A 21,828-nucleotide genomic window follows, 5' to 3' on the forward strand; every position below is an offset into this window, starting at 1 on the left:
TGTTTACCGCCGTTGTCTGTTTTTTTTTTTGGTACAACCCATAGTGGGGAATTGTAAGGACTACAACTCGGAGATATTATATTTTGCGCTAGCATTTCCTGTATTTGCCTGTCTACTTCTGCCCGATGTATCACAGGGTATCTATACAGTTTGCTATAAATAGGAGTGTCAGTTTTTGTTAAGATACGATGACGGATTTCACTACTGAAAGGTAAGTTTTCACCATCTTTATAAAAAATATCACTAAACTTATTTACAACAGTCTTTAAAACTTGTTGGTCCTTTGAATTTAAGTGCCTAGGAAACATATTAGATACTGAGTCTTCTGTGAGTTCTACTTCTTCATTGACAAATATTTGCAAATTTTCATTTTTCAGATAATTATCTACAGTAATTTCCTCTTCTTCACAAAAATAAATTGGTAAAGTTGCATCTTTTGTTACTAATACCCTGTTTTCATAGTCGATTTTACATTTCAAATTAAGCAAAATATTGTTACCTAGTAGACCATCAAAATACTTATGAAAATTAAATTCTAGAAAACTAACATTAAAATTTGGTTTATTAAATTCTTTGAACAATGGAAAGCTATACTGTACGTCTGTAGTAACAGGTCGATTTATTACTTTTAAGGTGATAGAACGTGATTTTACTCTCCACTTGGGATTGCAAATATTTGGATTTATAATGCTAAATTCTGCACCAGTATCTACTATAAACCTAAGTTTTCTTACGTTTGTTTTAATTGTTATATAGGGTAATTTTCTGGGCCCTGTAATTGAAAATTTTGTTCGTTTTCGTTGACTCCTATTTCCATGGGTTCTACATTGTTACAATTTCTGTTATTGAAAAGTCTTTCATTACTGTTATTTTGATTAAGAAAACTACCAGAGCTACGATTTGTTCTATTTGTTTGGTTACTGTTGTTGCTATTAAAATTTGGTTGTCGGTGATTGTTATTAATGCTATTGTTGTTGTACTGTTGTCTACGCTGTTGACTTAATGCATCGTTTGCTCTATTTCTTATATTGCTGTTATTGAACAGCTGGCTGTTCTGTTGATTATGATATTGGTTCATATTAGGTCCTCTGTTATAACTATGTTGCTGTCTACGTTGTTGAGTAGCAAAATTGATGTTATTAGCATTATGTTCTAAGTTGCTGCTTCTGTTAAGCGAACAACTGTTAAAAAAAAATTTTTGCTGATTTTTATAGTTTCAGTAACCATTTGATTTTATAATATCATATGCGTCTTTTAAAGTTTTAGGATTCCTACTAACAATAATACTTTTGACAGGTTCGGGTAAACCATGTTTAAATGAATTCAAAGCAATTCTGGCATTGCTTTCACTGGAAGTACTATTTGTGCAAAGTATTGACGCGTTATTTAACCGACATAACAAAGTATTAAGTGAATTATAAAAAGCTTCAATTGTCGAATCACATCTACAGATTCTAATTTTGTCAATGAGTTCGTCAACCGAATTTTTTTCGCCATGGTTATCTATAAGAACTCTTTTAACTTCCGGCCAAGTATCCGGGTTTCCATTTATTAAAGAGATCTCCTAGCGTTTCCAATAATTTTATCTTTAATTTGACCAATTAATAGAATTTTATATTCTTGAGCAGTAAAAGTGTCTAACATTGGGCACATGTAATCTATACGCTGTACAAAATTTAATAATGCATCTCTGTTTCCATCATATGGAGGAATGCTATTTATGTTAGAGGAAATAAGCTTAAATTTTATATTCATGTCTAAACTATCCATCTTTGCTCAACTGATTTAAATGAAATGTTATATAAATTAAACAATGAGTTTCTACAAATATACTAGAAAAATTATGTTTGTTGGCTTTAAATGTTAATTACGTACATATATATTGTATATAACATAAACATACATAAGTCCGGATCACTCCCGCTTGACTCTCAGCTATTCAAAATTTGCTCAAATATATACACATATGTACATAAGTCCGGATCACTCCCGCTTGACTCTCAGCTATTCAAAATTTGCTGCTGCGCTGCTGTTAAAGGTGTCTGCATTTGCGGCTGAGGTGGCATCGACTGTACTTGATGCTGCGCTTGCAATTGTTGTTGCTCTTGCAATTGCTGTGGTGTATGCACTGGAAATGGTGCAGGTGTGACAGCTGTTGGTGGTGATGTGGGTAACACCTGCTGCTGCTGTTGTTGTTTTTTGTTTTTTCTCTCTTAGTTAATTATAACGGCTTTTGATTTACCGTTTTTTTCACTTTACAGTTTCTAATAATTTCTTTCACAGCAAGTTTTTATTTTTGAATTTCAATTCATTTATTTATTCACTTAATCAAATAATTTGATTTTCACTTTCTTTCCGAAAATTTGTTTTTCTGGCTTTTGCTTTTTTCAAGCATTTGCCTTTTAAAATGTTTGCGTTAATCACAATAAATTTTGATCACTTAATCAAATAATTTGATTTTCACTTTCTTTCCAAAAATTTGTTTTTCTGGCTTTTGCTTTTTTCAAGCATTTGCCTTTTAAAATGTTTGCGTTAATCACAATAAATTTTTATTATAATACAGAAGTTCTTTTCGAACAATGTAATTAACTTTTTTTTTTTATTTAAATTTAAAATTTTGCAGTGCGTGTAAGGTTCGCGATGGACTGCGCCAGAAAAGATGTCAAACGTCTTCTTGTGACAAAGAACTTTATTGAACTCTACTTTCTTACAAAACTCGTCTTAACTTAAAGCTTAACTACAATAATATTTAACATTTAATGAGAATGGGAGAAAGTAAAACTAGCAATGAATGTAGGAATGCATGTTGTGTGTATGTTGAGTGCGTGAGTAAGCGTGTGGGTGTAGAGTGTGAGAAAGTATGTTGTTGGTTTACATAAGAGTTAGCATAAGTAATTAAATATAAGAGTAGGTATAATATAGGAATAGGGTGATCATGTAACTATATGTAAAGATACATACAAATCATATGGACATATCAAATGTACGAATCTATTCTGTACGCAAGCAAATGTAAGCGAATGTACCTTGCTCTTATTGCAAGATAGCCCGGAACGAACGACAAAGAGGCACAATCGGAACCTGCGTTCGGCAACGTTCGACATCTGGCTCTCTCCTACTTGAGTGAACATATATATGTATGTATATGCGCATATGTATATAAGTTCACATATTTGTATTTGAATATGCCTTTTTCCTGTGTGCATGGTAATGTACCATTTCTCTATGAGGATTAATAATTTAATTTACTTGAATAATTTAAAATAAAACCAATTGTATCATCATCATCCTTACAGAATTTATAACTAGATTAACACAAATAGTAAGAAGTTAAATATCACATTACTATAAGTTTACATATTTGTATTTGCATATGCCTTCTTCCTGTGTGCATGGTAATGAACCATTTCTCTGTTGAGAATAGGACGATGATAGGAAAAGTAGGAAATGAAAGGGAGTGTTTCGAGTGTAATGTGTGTTGAAAAAATCAAATCGATGATGGTGCCTCTTAGTGTTGTTGACTTATGAACGTGTGATGCACAATCGAAATTGAACATATCTTTCATGAATTTTCATTTATTGTTTCGTAATTTTTCACGTTTGTGTAAATGTAACTTGACCTATTCCATTGCGATTCGATTTACCTCCTTCTCTATATCCATACAAAATATATATCAAACAAATAAAATTAAAATTTAGTTTTGAAAAATGCAAGCATTACATCAGTATTTTCTTATGACGTCACGTTAAACTATCGTCAGTAAACCGACTTTACAGACAACCTCTTTTTTTCATAGAAATGTATATAAAAAATGTCCAAAAAATATAAAAAAAATTGGTCGTTTGTTCAATCACCACTGAAACTTCCGTTATGAAAAAATTACGCACCAAAAAAGTTGTCTAAATCTTCCAAAATTACCGTTTAAACAAATCTAAATAATCTTTTTTTTCGTTTGATGTGGCATTTTACTTGCGTAAAGCTTTTTTTTGTTCAATCACCAATAAAATTAAAACAAATCTCAATTTACAAAATATTTTATTTTAATTCGAAGCACTCTTTTCCATATTAAAATTAATCTATAATTAATACTTACTCTCAATTTTTGGGCCCTTTCCTGTAATGCGATGCGAAAGAAAAAATTCACGAAATCGCAGAATCGGTACTCGGTATTTTGACATTCGAATCACATTTTGCGCTTTCGCAAGTTTTTCTCCCTTTTCGCATCGGCAGAACTCTGTATTGCGAAAGTGAATGTCAAACAGCTGTCACTATCGCATTTTTCCTGCTACAAGTAATAGCCATACGCAATTTCCAAATATGTAAGTATTAATTGATAATTTTATAAATTTGAAATATTAATTCATTGTACCTTTTTGGAAAAATATATAGGACAACTCCAAAGACCAACAAACAAACACAAAAAAAACAATTCCAAATCCTAGTGGACTTCATGACAACCCATCCGGATTTGGCAAAGGGACTAATGAAGACCCCCAACGCAAAAACAAGAGTCGACAATTTATGGAAGAGAGTAACTTCCCAACTAAATGCTGCTGGACCACCGATGCGTGATATGGCCGGCTGGAGAAAAGTAACTTTAGTGACATGTGTACTTTTTATTTTTATAGTGGGGTTATTATAATTTTCAGGTTTGGGCTGACTACAAACTTCATTTGAAAGCCAAAATGCATCGGAACAGAACCAACATTGCCGGTACAGGGGGCGGTCCGTCTGTTTATTCCTCACTGAACGAATTAGAGCAGCGAGTAAGCGAGTTGCTTTCCATAAATAAAGCTGTGGGCGGGATAGGTAGCACGCGGGAGTTTGGTGCGCGTCAGACGGATGTACCAACTAAAAGTTTAGGAGCAGCTTTGAATGATAGCGATTTAGTCGATATACCCGAAGAGGAGAATGACAGCGATTCAGTCGATGTGCCCGAACAGGTGACTGAGAAACCTTCCTGCAGCCGTTCGGTACTCACTCCACGCAATAAGCAAAGCTTACTAGAAAAGCAGGGATAATCAAATTATGTACCAAAAAAATTCAACAGAAATACTGACTGAGATTAATGATTCCTTAAAAAATATTTCCAAAACCATGGAAAGGACATATAAAATGGTATATAAAATAGAAAAACAAAAGCTAAATTTAGCAAAAGAGCAGTTCGTCCATAGTCAAAAAATGGACTGTGATAATTTTAAGTTAAAACTTAGCAAATTAGAAATTCAAAAATAAATGTTGGAGTTGCAGACAAATAAGACACATGAGAAACATGGAACTTCCTTTTAATTTTTTACTTATGTACGTATGTACCTGCACATACAAGTGAATTAATTTTTATTTTTATTTTGTTTAGAGAAACATGGAATTTTCTTTTAATTTTTTACTTATGTACGTATGTACCTGCACACACAAGTGTGACTTAGTTTTGATGTACCTGTCCATGCACAGTGCCTTACCGAAGTATTATAGCTTAAAAAATGTATACATTGCATGTAATTTGCACACTATTACTATTAGTTTTAATATACCTATGTACACACTTTATAGACCTAACATAAATAAAAGACTGAATTCATATTTACTAAAAAATGATTTTATTTAAACAAATTTTTCATACAGAATTTCGAGTGGCAATCATATCATTTTTTATTTGGTCTCTTACACGTCTAGCTATATTTCCAAAACTCAGATTTTCTACATTTTCTATATTTACCATGTTCACTTGTTCCGGTTCGATTTCTAAACTGGGAGGATGAACTTTGAATATTATACATATATTATGCAGAGCACAACAAACATTTAGTATTTGCACAACCTTTTCTGGAGCATAGTGCAACTCCCTTGAAGCTAGAAGGCAACGAAATCGGCCTTTCAAAACGCCAAAAACTCTCTCAATTAACGACCTTCCCTTTGAATGTTTTTGATTAAAAAAATGTTCGTCTGAATCCTCCGTAGAATTCCTGTATGGAGTAAGGAGCCATGGTTCCAACGGATATCCTGAGTCACCTGCAGATAACAAAAATATAAAGGTATTTTTAGTTGAATAACAATAAATTACAATAGCTACATATCTGCATATGCATGTTCATAAGCATTTATTACATGAAAATGCATATCCATATACATATATATGTGTATTAACAATTATACATATGTATGTTATATACTATATAAGACAATATTAATACGAGTATACGGACCACTACATTAAGGTCATATACTCGAAGTATATTAAAAAGCTTACCAAGAATTCGTTGGCCAGAGTCACCGTTTTCATAGGCAGTTTTTAAATATTCGCGCTCACCGGACAAGTTCCATATGTGCGAATCATGCGATGCACCTCCAAATCTACCATTCACGGCTCTAATTTGCATTTTGTGATCACATATCTAAAGTAGAACAAAAAATGTTTAATGAAAATATTCTTATTTAATTGAAACACTCTTACCACCATTGCATTTATGCTATGCTTAAGCTTTCGGTTAAAAAATAAATGCTCGTCATTTGATGGCCTTATCATTTGGATGTGCGTTCCATCCACTGCTCCTACCACACCCGGAATTCCGCATGTTTCGTAAAAGCTACGGTTGGCATCCTGTTTCTCTTCACTGCTCATCGAAAAAACGATATGTTTTGGACACAATACCTTTTCAATTGCACTGCAAACTTCCCAAAGGCAACTGGAAACGGTTTGCTGTGCTAGCCCCGCGCGATGGTCTTGGCCAATTATATGCTGATACGCACCCTGAGCAAGAAACTTTAGGGTTGTTGCAACTTTTATGATGTCAGGGATAGCCGTTGCTCTCGTTGGAGATTTCATCTCACCCTTTATGCTATTTAGCACATACATAAAGGCTTCCTTACTAAGCCGAAAATTCTGCACAAAACTGATGAATAGAACAAACTGATGAATAAAGCATGAGTAATTCTTTAAAGTTTAACTTACCTTTGATCGCTGAGACTCATAACGTTGGAGTTATCTCTTATAAATCTCCGATAAATCCTTTCCTCAGATGATTCGTCCCATAAAGCTACAGAATCCACTACTTTATATTATTTAAATATAGGTACTTTACTTCCAATCACTCGTTTGTTTTGGTCGCTTTCTTTGGCATTTCGGTCAGTGATGCATACTAAAGCGAAAAATAAGTGAATAATAAAAAGAGCAACACTTTCAGCGATGCGATAGCGCTACAGAGTACCGACTACCCTTCGTAACGCAATTTATTTTCCCATCGCATTGCTTTTCGCATCGCATTACAGAGTAAGGGCCCAGCTATAGTAAATACATATAAAGCTTTGTTTCTTATTCCGTCTTCACACTATTCGCTTATACGTTTCAACATTTATATGCGTATGGCAACAGATCGGCTATATACTCGTAGTATGTACCTATGTATATACATAACAATATTGTTTTGTATTTCATCTTCACACTACTCTATGATATTATGCGAAAATCTATACTATAAAGGTGAATGTCTGTACGTTGTCCGCGCATCACTACGAAACGACAACACCAAATGACGTAAACATGTTTATACCAGAGAACGTTAATGTATAGAGAAGTCTCAATGACAGGAACGTATGGAATTTCGAGGGGTACTCGTCTCGCGAAGACAATTTCACCATAGCCACATTTTTCAACAAAAATTAACAGTGAGGGGCTGATTCATGTAAATTTAGCAGCAGTCGATAAGAATTTGTTGGTGATTAGAAGCAAATAATGTTAGGTAGCTTTTTAATATGACCTATATATTTGAATTTTCCAAATCATCCAAAATTATATACATATGTTATGTCTGTCTGTCTGGTGTCTGTAAAACTTTGTTGAATTCCCTTGAACTGAATCAAAATCCTCTATAAAAAACGCTTCATTACCAGGCGCACAGGAAGATGGCATATGCAAATGTAAATTTGTGAATTTATATACATTTGCGCATATGTATATGCTGTGTGTATGTATGCTCACCAACCACAGCTCGAAATAAAACGGTAAAACTTCTCAAGAAATCCAGCGCGCATTCAAAGCCGCAGCGCACATTCATAAGCACAGGATTGTTTGTCAGTGATGGTAAATGTAGGGAAAATTCTCTACATGTAGGGATTTTTGTCGAAAAATGTGGGTGTAGGGAAAAGAAGGATAGATTTTTTTTAAATTCTGTAAATGTAGGGAATTTTCAAGAAGGACAAAAAAATTTTTAAATAGCGGGGTAAAATTAAAAAAGTGCATTTAAAATAAAAATCTGCGGTAAGATTTCATGCAAAAAATGCACCAAAAAATATAAAAGCAATTAAAAAGACATCTAAAATAAGGCGAGTAAACCAAATGGTTCCAGAAATTTCGAAATAAGACTTAGTATGTTCTTCGCCGAGCATAATGTTGCGCTGATCGATGAGAGACATCGGCCTCAATAAGCATATATGTCTCATGGTGAGATTTTTCGACGAGGAAAGCGAGCGGCTTGTGGTTAAGCTGCTGGATCTAATTCCAATAAGAACTGATTGCACTGCAGAAGCTCTGTACGAAATTTAAAAAAAATCTTAAGCAAACAATTCAATTTTGATGTTGCAATTGCCTCATTATAGGAGAAAAAAACGTAGGGAATTTCGTAGGGAAAATTTGTTGTAAGCACAAGGAAAAGTAGGGATTTTTTTGGGCTGTGTAGGGATTTTTCAAAAAACCATTTACCATCACTGTTGTTTGTACAGTAACCTTGACATGTTTACAGGCACCTTCAAATGCTCAAAAAAGTTATGACATTTTGAAATTAACAGTTTCAGTTACGCCAATAGACGTTATACCCAACGTATACGTAACTGAAACTGTTAATTTCAAAATGTCATAACTTTTTTTAAAAAAATCGTACAATAATTTGAAAAAATGGGTTTTAAAGCTAAAGAGTTGTACTATGCGACCTTTTTGTCGAAAATTGAAAAAAAAAATTGTCTATCCAAAAAAAAATTATCAAAAATGGCTAAAATGGCCATTTTTTGACCTTTTAGGCTTCATTTACCAAAAATCCTGACGTGATGGAGCATTTTGAAGGTCAGATTCGTTTTCAGCGCATAAAAAACTACAAGAAACAAGTACAGCCATTCTAGAAACTCACCCTCGCAGGACTGTGTTTTTCTTCATCAATCACCTTTGTCTGAAAATACAAATTGAATAAATTTTCGTTTATCAAGGGAACATAAAAATACACAAGCAAATACTTTGCAAAATGCCGTCGGCTATTCGTCAATTTGATTTCCTACAGAAGCAAAAAACTGTGCAGGGCCAATATGCTAAAGGAGAAATCGCTGTATAACATATCTGTTAAAAGTTTCACCACACCCCGGCGGCGGTTAGACTTCATTTTTGACAATTCACACTATTCGTAGCTCGTGAGAATTCTCTATATTTAACGTTCTCTGTATGTATATAGCAATTTTCAAACAAACAACTCTATTACCATTACAGTGCGACAATATATAACACACTATTAATACAGGTAAAATAGTGTGATTAATTTTACCTGCACCTATTCACTCCATATGTCTCCACAGATGCTATCCATTGGTATATGTTTCAACTTTTTTCTCTGACTATACCATGAATACTAGAAAAGGTACGACAAAATTTTGCTCTCCGTATTAATAATAATATAGATGATATAACACTTCCTTCTTTTCTATAAAAATATCATCGGAGCGATCGTGGAGGAACCACATTCAATTCTTACAACTGCGACGCCATCCGATGATTACATGGTCCTTGGAGCAGGATTCTTAAAGTAATAAGAATTTTTAAGCCAGCACCTACGCCTGCAACAAGCACCAACCAGCACTCACCAGCATCAAAGCAACTCAACGAAGGCAACGGAATCGGCTATACCAAACAACAAAAAAAAGCAGTGGACAAAGAACTTTCTGTTCCAGACCTACCAAGGTACGTGGACTTTATTCCACACACTTTTCTTGGTGAAAAAAAAAAGTAATAATAAAGAGTTCAACGATTCCGTCTGTAAGCAAACAGACAATAAAAATATAAGTGCGCGCGGCAGTTATTACAAACTAAATAAACTTAAGGCGCGTTTTTGGGAATTTCTTCAATTCTCTTATTCCGTTTATTTTGTTTTCTTTTCTATTCCCGTTGTGAAGTTGAATACCCAACTACACAAACAACGCTGCATTAATATAAAATTGATCCCAGCGCACTTTTGCGACGGTATACATACATATACACCTTTTATTGTTTGAGTGGCGAAACTCATTCATATCAACGAAATAAATTATTAAAAAATAATTATAAATATACTATTTTATATATATTTAAATATATAATGCAACATTTTGGTACTTTAATCTCGGTGGTGCATTGTGGCTTGAGTCTCGTTTCGTGAAGGAGCAATTTCTTTAATACCGCGCGAATTTTGTATCCCATACGTACAATATGGATACATATATTCGTGTAGTCGACGCCGTGACGGAATTCGGATCCGATTTCAATGGCACACCGTCAAGGGACCATTCAAAATGTTCACTACGGATCCAACAGGAGAAGTTGAAAGCAATGTGGGAAAAAGCCAAAGCGGCTTACGATAACTTGCTTTCAACTAAAACTCTTACTACTAAGGATCTTGCCGCGATAAAAAGGAAAAAAAAAAAATGTGTTACCACATATTTGCGCTGCATGTTGACTATGGCTGATCTCTCCGCGAAATTAAAAAAAGCAGACCAGGAAGGCGAACATTTAGCAGTGCGTAAACACAACATTCACCTTCCGCCGTATGATTCAAGCGTATACAAAGGTGACTACGTATCTTGGCCAACATTCCGCGATATGTTCACGGCCATTTACATTTTAAATAAGCACCTTACCCCGGTCGAAAACCCATTCCACCTCAACCAGAAAACGCAGGGTCAAGCCAGAGACATTGTGAGGAAGTTCCCGCTCACTAACGACTGTTTTTAAACGGCATGTTAGTTTAAAAAGCTGGAGAGAGATATAAATAATTGCATCTCTTCCCCACAAAATCGACAAATTAATTTATCAAACTGGGATGCTACGTACTTATTCTCCACGAAATTGCCCAAAAGTACTCTATCGCTTTGGGAACGAACGATAGAAAACAAAGCTGAAATTTCAAAGTGGACGGGCATGGACAGATTTCTTTCCAATAGATTTCAAACACTTGTAACCATGTCAGGCTTAAAAGGAATTAAAGCCTATAAAGCGCCCGAGGCGCAAAGTTTACAACGGTCAGCGGAAACTACACCGAAAAGGATGAGCAACTTTCAAGTAAGTGTCGCCAAACATATGAGCAAATTATGTGTAAATGATGACCACAAATCCAGTCCACAGTTCCACAAGTTAACGGTCACCGATCGAATCGCGTGCGTCAAGAGCAACAACTGTTGCTTGAACTGCTTATCGTCAGGACATACGGCGTTGAGATGCACGAGCTCATATAATTGCAGTACGTGCCACTCAAAACACAACACGCTCCTTCACATTCCGGCAGTTCAACCAAAAGCAACAGCCTTTCGCAAAAATAGACGCAATTGCGTTAGTTTTGCCGCAATTAACTGGAAATCTGTCAACTTGCCTAGTAAGAGCAATGACAAGGCAAGCATTTCCAGATCTCACTTTGGCGGAACCTCGTATTTATCAATGAACCTGTGGACCTTATCCTTGACAGAGACATTTATCCCCAAATTATTTTAAGCGGAAGAAAAAATGTACTAAGTACACTTCGTACTGTTTTTGGATGGATACTAACTGGTCGGGCCGAAACAGTCAGTCCACCAAACAGGATAGTTTCATTTTTCAGCGAAGTCATACTGGACAAACAACTAGCTGTTTTTTATGAATTGGAAGAAAAGAAACGCTGACTGAAGATGACGTGTATTGCGAGGAGTTATACCGGACCACTACGAAACGCAACGAAGATGGAAAGTATATCGCTTCAAACAGGATATTCCATCAAACATTAAGCTGGGATCGTCACTCAAGAACGCCTGCTCTCAATTCTTCAGGAATGAGACGCGTCTCGCGAAAAATCCGTCCCTGCAAAAGGAATATATTAGAGTGGTGGCAGAATATGAAAAGTTAGGTCATATGGGCAAAATTAAAGCCAACATACCTGCAGATGCAACTGATCATTAATTTTTACCTCACCATGCCGTCATGAAGGAAGAGAGCACCTCCTCCAAAGTACGCGTGGTATTTAACGCATCATGTTCGACTGCCAATGGAATGAGCCTCAACGACGTCGTTCTTGCAGGTCCGCTATTGCAAGCAGATATGACTATCCTGATCCTCCGCTGGCGATTATATAAGTATGTCTTCAACAGCGATATTGAGAAAATGTACCGCCAGATAATAGTCAGCAGTACGCACACCAATATCAGCGAATAGTTTTTCGCACTCACCCGAAATACCCAATTAGTCTATATGAATTAAATACAGTTACTTTCGGCATAAATTGTGCTCCTTATCTAGCAATAAGGACATTACTTCAATTAGCTGATGATGCTGAAACCTACTTTCCAACAGCATCAAACATACTTCGAACCGACAAGTCGGGGATCGTATGGACAGATCTCTCTGCGAAATTAAAAAAAGCAGACCAGGAAGGCGAACATTTAGCAGTGCGTAAACACAACATTCACCTTCCGCCGTATGATTCAAGCGTATACAAAGGTGACTACGTATCTTGGCCAACATTCCGCGATATGTTCACGGCCATTTACATTTTAAATAAGCACCTTACCCCGGTCGAAAACCTATTCCACCTCAACCAGAAAACGCAGGGTCAAGCCAGAGACATTGTGAGGAAGTTCCCGCTCACTAACGACTGTTTTTAAACGGCATGTTAGTTTAAAAAGCTGGAGAGAGATATAAATAATTGCATCTCTTCCCCACAAAATCGACAAATTAATTTATCAAACTGGGATGCTACGTACTTATGCTCCACGAAATTGCCCAAAAGTACTCTATCGCTTTGGGAACGAACGATAGAAAACAAAGCTGAAATTTCAAAGTGGACGGGCATGGACAGATTTCTTTCCAATTGATTTCAAACACTTGTAACCATGTCAGGCTTAAAAGGAATTAAAGCCTATAAAGCGCCCGAGGCGCAAAGTTTACAACGGTCAGCGGAAACTACACCGAAAAGGATGAGCAACTTTCAAGTAAGTGTCGCCAAACATATGAGCAAATTATGTGTAAATGATGACCACAAATCCAGTCCACAGTTCCACAAGTTAACGGTCACCGATCGAATCGCGTGCGTCAAGAGCAACAACTGTTGCTTGAACTACTTATCGTCAGGACATACGGCGTTGAGATGCACGAGCTCATATAATTGCAGTACGTGCCACTCAAAACACAACACGCTCCTTCACATTCCGGCAGTTCAACCAAAAGCAACAGCCTTTCGCAAAAATAGACGCAATTGCGTTAGTTTTGCCGCAATTAACTGGAAATCTGTCAACTTGCCTAGTAAGAGCAATGACAAGGCAAGCATTTCCAGATCTCACTTTGGCGGAACCTCGTATTTATCAATGAACCTGTGGACCTTATCCTTGACAGAGACATTTATCCCCAAATTATTTTAAGCGGAAGAAAAAATGTACTAAGTACACTTCGTACTGTTTTTGGATGGATACTAACTGGTCGGGCCGAAACAGTCAGTCCACCAAACAGGATAGTTTCATTTTTCAGCGAAGTCATACTGGACAAACAACTAGCTGTTTTTTGTGAATTGGAAGAAAAGAAAGGCTGACTGAAGATGACGTGTATTGCGAGGAGTTATACCGGACCACTACGAAACGCAACGAAGATGGAAAGTATATCGCTTCAAACAGGATTTTCCATCAAACATTAAGCTGGGATCGTCACTCAAGAACGCCTGCTCTCAATTCTTCAGGAATGAGACGCGTCTCGCGAAAAATCCGTCCCTGCAAAAGGAATATATTAGAGTGGTGGCAGAATATGAAAAGTTAGGTCATATGGGCAAAATTAAAACCAACATACCTGCAGATGCAACTGATCATTAATTTTTACCTCATCATGCCGTCATGAAGGAAGAGAGCACCTCCTCCAAAGTACGCGTGGTATTTAACGCATCATGTTCGACTGCCAATGGAATGAGCCTCAACGACGTCGTTCTTGCAGGTCCGCTATTGCAAGCAGATATGACTATCCTGATCCTCCGCTGGCGATTATATAAGTATGTCTTCAACAGCGATATTGAGAAAATGTACCGCCAGATAATAGTCAGCAGTACGCACACCAATATCAGCGAATAGTTTTTCGCACTCACCCGAAATACCCAATTAGTCTATATGAATTAAATACAGTTACTTTCGGCATAAATTGTGCTCCTTATCTAGCAATAAGGACATTACTTCAATTAGCTGATGATGCTGAAACCTACTTTCCAACAGCATCAAACATACTTCGAACCGACAAGTCGGGGATCGTATGGACATTAGTTCATCTGTCGTATCTAGCGCATACAATCGGTTTTGGAAACCGGTAATTATCAATGACGAGTTGGCCAAGGTCGTCGTCGCGCAACAAATCCTCGTGATGACCGAGTGATCGTTTGGCGCGTTCGTCAAGAAGCTTTCGTTCCTGCGAACGTTCTCGCCCGAAAATTTCCGAACCGTCGACAACAACAACGACGACGACGACGACAACAACAACAACCAAGGAACATTTCAGTTCAAACAATTACTCGAAAACAATTTCCAAAAAAAAAATTAAACTTAGATCCGAAAACATGACACTTAGAGCTACAATTTCCCTTTTTTTTTGCTGTACGACCATTTTTGTATAAGTTACAGCCTGTCGAAAATCCCCCAAAAATTTGGGTTTTTTCTTGCTCCCTTAATTTTTGTGAGAAGTGTAATTACCGCCTAGATTATTATGCAAAACATTTGATTAGAAGGTACTGATTGTGACGACACCGTGCCTGCAGCCACACTAGACCGCTGGCAGACATTTATGCAGAATTATGCGGATTTTGATAATATTCGCATATCCCGTTGGGTGCACTATTAACCAGCGGACAACGACGAAATCCATGGGTTCTGCGACACTTCGGAAATGGCATACGCGGCTGCTGTATACTTGCGGGTGAGGAAACAGGATAAAGTATACCTCAATCTACTCATCGCGAAAACCACCTGTCAAAATGATATCCCTTCCACGTCTGGAACTATGTGATGCCGTCCTATTAGCGGATATTATAGAAACTGTCACGGAAAATCCCAACTTTGCACACTTGGATGTTCATCTGTGGACAGATTCGACAATCGTCATCGCATGGATTCTCAAACCGCCCTGCTCATGGTCAACCTTTGTTGCACATCGAGTAACCAAAATAGTGGAAAAAGTTGGAAGCAATAACTGGCGTCATGTGGACTCGGCATCAAATCCCGCAGATTTAACAAGCAGAGGACTTCCGGCCAACGAACTGCTTCAAAATTCTTTGTGGTAGCAAGGTCCTTCTTACCTACAAAAAGACGATGGCTGGCATCAGAATGTGATTACAAAACAACAATGGTTTTCTCTTCACAGGTACAGGTACATGCAACAACAACAATCAATTCTTCTTCTGAAATACACTTTTGACGAGTTTAATACTCTCTTATACCGAATGGAGTCCTGTCTCAATTCGCGACCCTTAAGTCCCACTTCCAATGAGCCATCCGATCTAGAGCCTCTCACTCCTGGTGACTTTCTGGTTGGCGGACCCCTCCTAGCTCCGCCGGAAATAGAAGCCATCGAGAATCCTGCCTCAATTATGAATTGGTGGCAGAAATTAAAGGCCCTCCATCAAACCTTTTGCAAACGATGGAAAAGGGAATTCCTTATCTCCTCGGGACTCACCCTTTATTTGAAGGTGATTGACAACACCACACTGTTGTAGCCTATCAAACTTAAGAAGCTACAACAACCCCTACAACGTACGAACGATGCAAGTAAATATGTGAATACCATAAAATGTACCTACATATGGTATGTGTAGATAAGAGGTGACGGCTAGAATTTAGTATAATGCCTATCGCTTTGGAAAAAACGGTAAAAAGGGGGTGATAGAGGGGTGTATCCCCATCTTAAAACTGAAAACAGAACCTGCCGGAGGCTTATAGTTTTTAAGTAATTTAATGTTAAAGTTCTATAATTTAGCGAAAAGTTGGTATTGCCATACACCTGAAATGAAAGCGAAGTTCGCACGCAGGGATGTTCAGTGGAAGGTTCATTGTAAAACTGCAGTATTTTTTGCTGTAATTTAAAGTTGAGAAATAAATTTGAAAATAAAAACATACAACTCATTTAAACTTAAAAACAATGATATTAAGCGTATCACAAAAAATAATAAAGTAATTAAAGTTAAATTAAATTAATTAACACAGTATTTTTGCGTGAAACTCTTTATCGCGTAGGCGGCCTTCGGCCGCGCTTCAAAAAAATAACCCTCAGCAATCCAACTCCGGCTACGCAATCCACAGTATTTTTGCGTAGAACTCCTTTTTGCGTGAGCGGCCTTCGGCCGCACTTCAAAAAAATAACCCTCATCAGTCCAACTCCGGCTACGCAATCCACAGTATTTTTGCGTAGAACTCCTTTTCGCGTGGGCGGCCTTCGGCCGCGCTTCAAAAAAATAACCCTCATCAGTCCAACTCCGGCTACGCAATCCACAGTATTTTTGCGTAGAACTCCTTTCGCGTGGGCGGCCTTCGGCCGCGCTTCAAAAAAATAACTCTCATCAGTCCAACTCCGGCTACGCAATCCACAGTATTTTTGCGTAGAAGTCCTTTTTGCGTGGGCGGCCTTCGGCCGCACTTCAAAAAAATAACCCTCATCAGTCCAACTCCGGCTACGCAATCCACAGTATTTTTGCGTAGAACTCTTTTTTGCGTGGGCGGCCTTCGGCCGCACTTCAAAAAAATAACCCTCATCAGTCCAACTCCGGCTACGCTATCCACAGTATTTTTGCGTAGAACTCCTTTTCGCGTGGGCGGCCTTCGGCCGCACTTCAAAAAAATAACCCTCATCAGTCCAACTCCGGCTACGCAATCTACAGTATTTTTGCGTAGAACTCCTTTTCGCGTGGGCGGCCTTCGGCCGCGCTTCAAAAAAATAACCCTCATCAGTCCAACTCCGGCTACGCAATCCACAGTATTTTTGCGTAGAACTCCTTTTCGCGTGGGCGGCCTTCGGCCGCGCTTCAAAAAAATAACCCTCATCAGTCCAACTCCGGCTACGCAATCCACAGTATTTTTGCGTAGAACTCCTTTTCGCGTGGGCGGCCTTCGGCCGCACTTCAAAAAAATAACCATCATCAGTCCAACTCCGGCTACGCAATCCACAGTATTTTTGCGTAGAAGTCCTTTTTGCGTGGGCGGCCTTCGGCCGCACTTCAAAAAAATAACCCTCATCAGTCCAACTCCGGCTACGCTATCCACAGTATTTTTGCGTAGAACTCCTTTTCGCGTGGGCGGCCTTCGGCCGCGCTTCAAAAAAATAACCCTCATCAGTCCAACTCCGGCTACGCAATCCACAGTATTTTTGCGTAGAACTCCTTTTCGCGTGGGCAGCCTTCGGCCGCGCTTCAAAAAAATAACCCTCATCAGTCCAACTCCGGCTACGCAATCCACAGTATTTTTGCGTAGAACTCCTTTTCGCGTGGGCGGCCTTCGGCCGCACTTCAAAAAAATAACCACCATCAGTCCAACTCCGGCTACGCAATCCACAGTATTTTTGCGTAGAACTCCTTTTCGCGTGGGCGGCCTTCGGCCGCGTTTCAAAAAAATAACCCTCATCAGTCCAACTCCGGCTACGCAATCCACAGTATTTTTGCGTAAAACTCCTTTCTGTATTAAAACCATTGAACCCAAAATTAAAACGTCATATGCGTGTATGTAGTAAGCAGGCACAATAACCCCCATTCCCATCATTAACACTAAACTCAAGTACTTAATTTTTGTTTTTATTTGCAGGCATCCGGCAACATCATACTGTTGGTATTCCAATCTTCTTCTTATTCGCGCTTAAAATTGGAATGTGATTGCATAGGCAAATGTATTTGCATTTAATTTTAATAGATATAATTAGAATATTAGCATAAAAATCGGTAAAAACACGCGTGTGAGTGTATATTTGGTGATTTATAGTGAAATGTTAAAAAATATAGAGTGTAATGTGGCAAATTATACTGATGTTCCCAAGGGCATTTTGAATGTAAATAATTAAAAAATTATTATTTCCCGATTAATTTAAAGTTATAAATAGTGTTCCTTAACACCTCACTAACATCTCCACCAAGTTTCATTAAAAAAAACATTATAGTTTGCCAGAAATTCCAAAATAGGCATTGTTCTAAATTCCAGCCGTTTATTTCTACACTGTAGGAATAAATTTAAAAAATCAGAAAAAATAAAAAACAAAAAAAAATAGAAAAATTCAGTATTTGGTCTCACCCTACAAATCGCGCATGCATGAGCGACCGCTTTTTGTGCTGCCCTAATTTGATCGTTGGCATTTTGGCGCTGTTGCTTTTTCGTATTGGCCTGTCTTTCTTGTTGTTGCTGTCGATGTTATTATGGCTGTTGTAATGTTGACTTTTAGCAGTTGATACATTTGTAATTGTTCTGATTTCCATATTGCCTGCAACTATTTCAATGTCAAAACAGCACCAATTTTATGTAAAGCTAAACAATTTCAATGCCGGCAATCTTTCAGATTTTAAAGCAACAAACGTACGTTTATACATTTGAAATTTTTTACACCTATATTAGGTACACCGCCTACGAATACTTAAGCTAAGAATATGATAACTGTGTAGTTTGAAAATTAAGTGCAACGTTTTTAAATACCTTAACTTCAAAAAATTTTCTTATTCTCTGGGGCCATTTTACTTTTGTTCAGAAAACCACTTTTCCGAGAACAATACATACATACATCAACTGAAGTCCCGCTTTTTATATCGCTGCCGCCGTTTTTCTGAACGTGTGGATGTACGTCCTCATGAAAATGTTTTTGGGCTGCAACAAGAAGTCTTGCTATGCAGTCTCAACACCTTTAAAAACCAAACAAGATTTATTCGTCCAAATCTGCTACAACTGTTTTGACCCCAGACTTCTTTGCTATGTAATATGTGCGGTTTCTTAATGTCAGGTGGTAACTAAGTAATGCACTTTTGTTAACTTTATTTTTGGCGCGACGCATATTTTTTCGTGTTGAGAGAAATAGTGAATTTGCACTAGATTCCGTTTTCTTTCTTTCCGCGTGTAACTTTCCCAATTGTTGCTGGTAGAATATAATTTATGAAATGTTTCGAAAAACGGAGTTGCATCCTTACGAATCTTCAGATAATAATACTTCGCTTACACTTCAAATATTTCATCGCCATCTGTCTATCCTTTTTCTCTAATTTTAAAGTAATTATCTTATTTTTATATTAAAAGCCACGCGCCTAGTCGACAACACCAAAAATTGATCCCGACCCGCCGTCTACACGTGTCAAAAGGAAATGGGCCGAGTTCAGCCATTAGGGAAACTAGGTTCTAAAAACAAAAACAAAAATACCCTACAGTAACGAAATAAACTGATTCCACATTCCAGGAATAGTTTGCGGAAAGTAACGCAAACTTTTAGTCTTTCAAACATCAATATATTTATATATACAAATAATTTTTTTTGCTTATCATTTTGTTCTTATCATAGACAAAATATAGTAAAAACAAAGAAAAAAATATATATCACGTACATCACGGCAGGACACCCTGTACTTGGTTATGATACACATATAGCCAAGACACGATCCTCCTATGCGGCGAATATTATGCTAAGTTTCCACCGCAGCCGCTATCGTGTTCTCTGCCGCTATCGTGTTCTTAGCGCAAACACGAAACAAAACTCCTGTCAAATCCCATACAAAATTAAAACACAACTCCATACCTAAACTCACTTTCAAAGCGTGTTTTGTGGGTTTGCGTCTAATTTAAAGTGTGTTTTGTTGGGTTTGCGTCTAATTTAATTATTAAGTGGTGGCAATGTTGCTCATTTTCCTCATTTATTATTGCATTCTTATCGAAACATGGCAACAATGATTGCAATTTGTCAATATGACATTTGATTGACGGCCGCCGTAGCCGAGTGGGTTGGTGCGTGATCACCATTCGGAATTCACAGAGAGGTCGTTGGTTCGAATCTCGGTGAAAGCAAAATTAATAAAAACATTTTTCTAATAGCGGTCGCCCCTCGGCAGGCAATGGCAAACCTCCGAGTGTATTTCTGCCATGAAAAAAATCTGCTCATAAACATATCATAAAACAAAATGAAATAAATGTATAAAAAAAAAAAAAATTTTTTGTGATTCGAACCAAGGATTTCGGATCGGAAGCCCACATTGCTAGCCGCTGGGCTATCGCGCTGTGCTGTCGCCGCAAAATAATGTATCATAAATCTGCTTACCATACCAAAGACCATACACTTTGCAAACACATTTCGGTGGAAACAGTTGACAGTTCTCCCAAACAAAACTCCTGCAAACACGGTGTTTGCTTTTGGTGGAAACGTAATATTAGAAAAACATTAGTATGTACCAAGGCAAATTTATTATAGGTGATGGCAACTACATATAATATAAGTAAAACCCTACATGCATTTCTTGTTGCCTTTGGCCCAGCCATCACGTCAAAATCTGCTATTTGTTTTCATGGTGATTTGCTTGTGAAACGTAAGTAAAGAAATTCAAGCTTCGCTTTTAAATTGCTTAGTACTTCCGATTAATTTATTAAATTGTGGGCCTGGGCAAATTGCTTTGAAGATGCCACAATGCGGTGATGAATATGTAGGTAAGCAAAAAGAATACTTACCGATACTTGCATTTAAATAACATTTCTTCCTAAGCGCAGCGCCGGCTAGGAGAATTCGATACAATTACAATGGGCGTTAGAAACGCTCGCCACAACTAAGCAACGATTGTTTTCTATACTTATAGCGATTAGCAGAGAAAAAAGTTTTAGCGAATTTACTGCCTGAAGAAAATTTAGCTGAAAAACTACGCTAGAAATAGTCACAAAATAAAAAGTCGCCACATTTCCCACAGTTTATTGAAGATTTAGTATGTAGCTTATTTGTGAATTGTAAAGTCCTATAGATATGAAGAACAACATCTACGTTTGTGGTATTTTAATTTTTAATATCATACATATTGCAGAATCTGCCACGGGCATTCAAATGGTGAAAATGAATGTAGAGAATGAAGTTTAGACACGAAAAAGTTCAAAATAGAGAAACACAACGCAAAAAACCTTCGAAACAAGGGCAAAATTAAAGTCTCACGGTGTACAGAAAGTAATGTATTGTATAACATTTCGAATTTGCAATTTTTACATGTATAATTCTCTGTCCTCATAGGATATTGATGGTAATCAGAAATCCACCTTGGCTACTAATGACTATGATTTCATGTAAGTACTGTTAAGATGCGCATACCATATTTCATAAAAAATGTTTGCTTCATGTTTTTTGTGGAAAATCGATGGCTATGATTTACATCTAAAACTGTACACTTAAAAATTATGAATTACAAATTTCTAACATGCTTGTGAATTCATTTTATATAATTAAACTTTACTAAGTATGTATAAAAGAAAAAAATATGTTTTATATTACATTTTTTGAGAGCGATGATGAATGAGAATTTTTAATTTTTTTTTAAGATATAACAAAAACTTGATTTTTATAATCTGTATTTAGAACATAAGTTCTTAAACTTTGAAAAATAATTGAAAAATAAATTATTTAATTTAATTTA

General features: G+C 37.1%; 2 protein-coding genes, 1 long non-coding RNA gene and 1 pseudogene across 5 annotated transcripts; 1 reads left to right on the plus strand and 3 right to left on the minus strand.

Moving 5' to 3' along the window:
- Positions 1–748: 748 nt before the first annotated feature.
- On the minus strand, positions 749–1,770 carry LOC129250636 (uncharacterized protein DDB_G0292186-like; annotated as a pseudogene).
- Positions 1,771–5,615: 3,845 nt separating this feature from the next.
- LOC129250637 (putative nuclease HARBI1) lies at positions 5,616–8,519 on the minus strand. The gene is made up of 4 exons (XM_054890243.1): positions 6,951–8,519; positions 6,453–6,891; positions 6,249–6,393; positions 5,616–6,010 (listed from the first exon to the last, which is right to left on the minus strand). The coding sequence occupies exons 1-4, from the start codon at positions 6,968–6,970 to the stop codon at positions 5,616–5,618; spliced, it is 999 nt and encodes a 332-aa protein (XP_054746218.1). The 5' UTR covers positions 6,971–8,519.
- A 9,521-nt stretch (positions 8,520–18,040) lies between these two features.
- On the minus strand, positions 18,041–19,416 carry LOC129249967 (uncharacterized). Its single transcript, XM_054889626.1, has 2 exons — positions 18,485–19,416; positions 18,041–18,409 (listed from the first exon to the last, which is right to left on the minus strand). Exons 1-2 carry the CDS (start codon positions 18,664–18,666, stop codon positions 18,265–18,267), a joined length of 327 nt encoding a protein of 108 aa, XP_054745601.1. The 5' UTR covers positions 18,667–19,416; the 3' UTR covers positions 18,041–18,264.
- Positions 19,417–20,697: 1,281 nt separating this feature from the next.
- Positions 20,698–21,615, plus strand: LOC129249970 (uncharacterized). Of its 3 annotated transcripts, none has more exons than XR_008582763.1 (3): positions 20,698–21,132; positions 21,229–21,365; positions 21,429–21,615. It is a non-coding gene; the product is annotated as an uncharacterized LOC129249970 (long non-coding RNA). The 3 variants fall into 3 exon arrangements; XR_008582762.1 differs by having other exon boundaries at positions 20,698–20,863; positions 20,924–21,365; XR_008582764.1 differs by having other exon boundaries at positions 20,698–20,859; positions 20,924–21,365.
- Positions 21,616–21,828: the final 213 nt, after the last annotated feature.

Source organism: Anastrepha obliqua, chromosome 6, assembly GCF_027943255.1.
Source record: "Anastrepha obliqua isolate idAnaObli1 chromosome 6, idAnaObli1_1.0, whole genome shotgun sequence".
Classification (NCBI taxonomy): Eukaryota; Metazoa; Arthropoda; class Insecta; order Diptera; family Tephritidae; genus Anastrepha; species Anastrepha obliqua.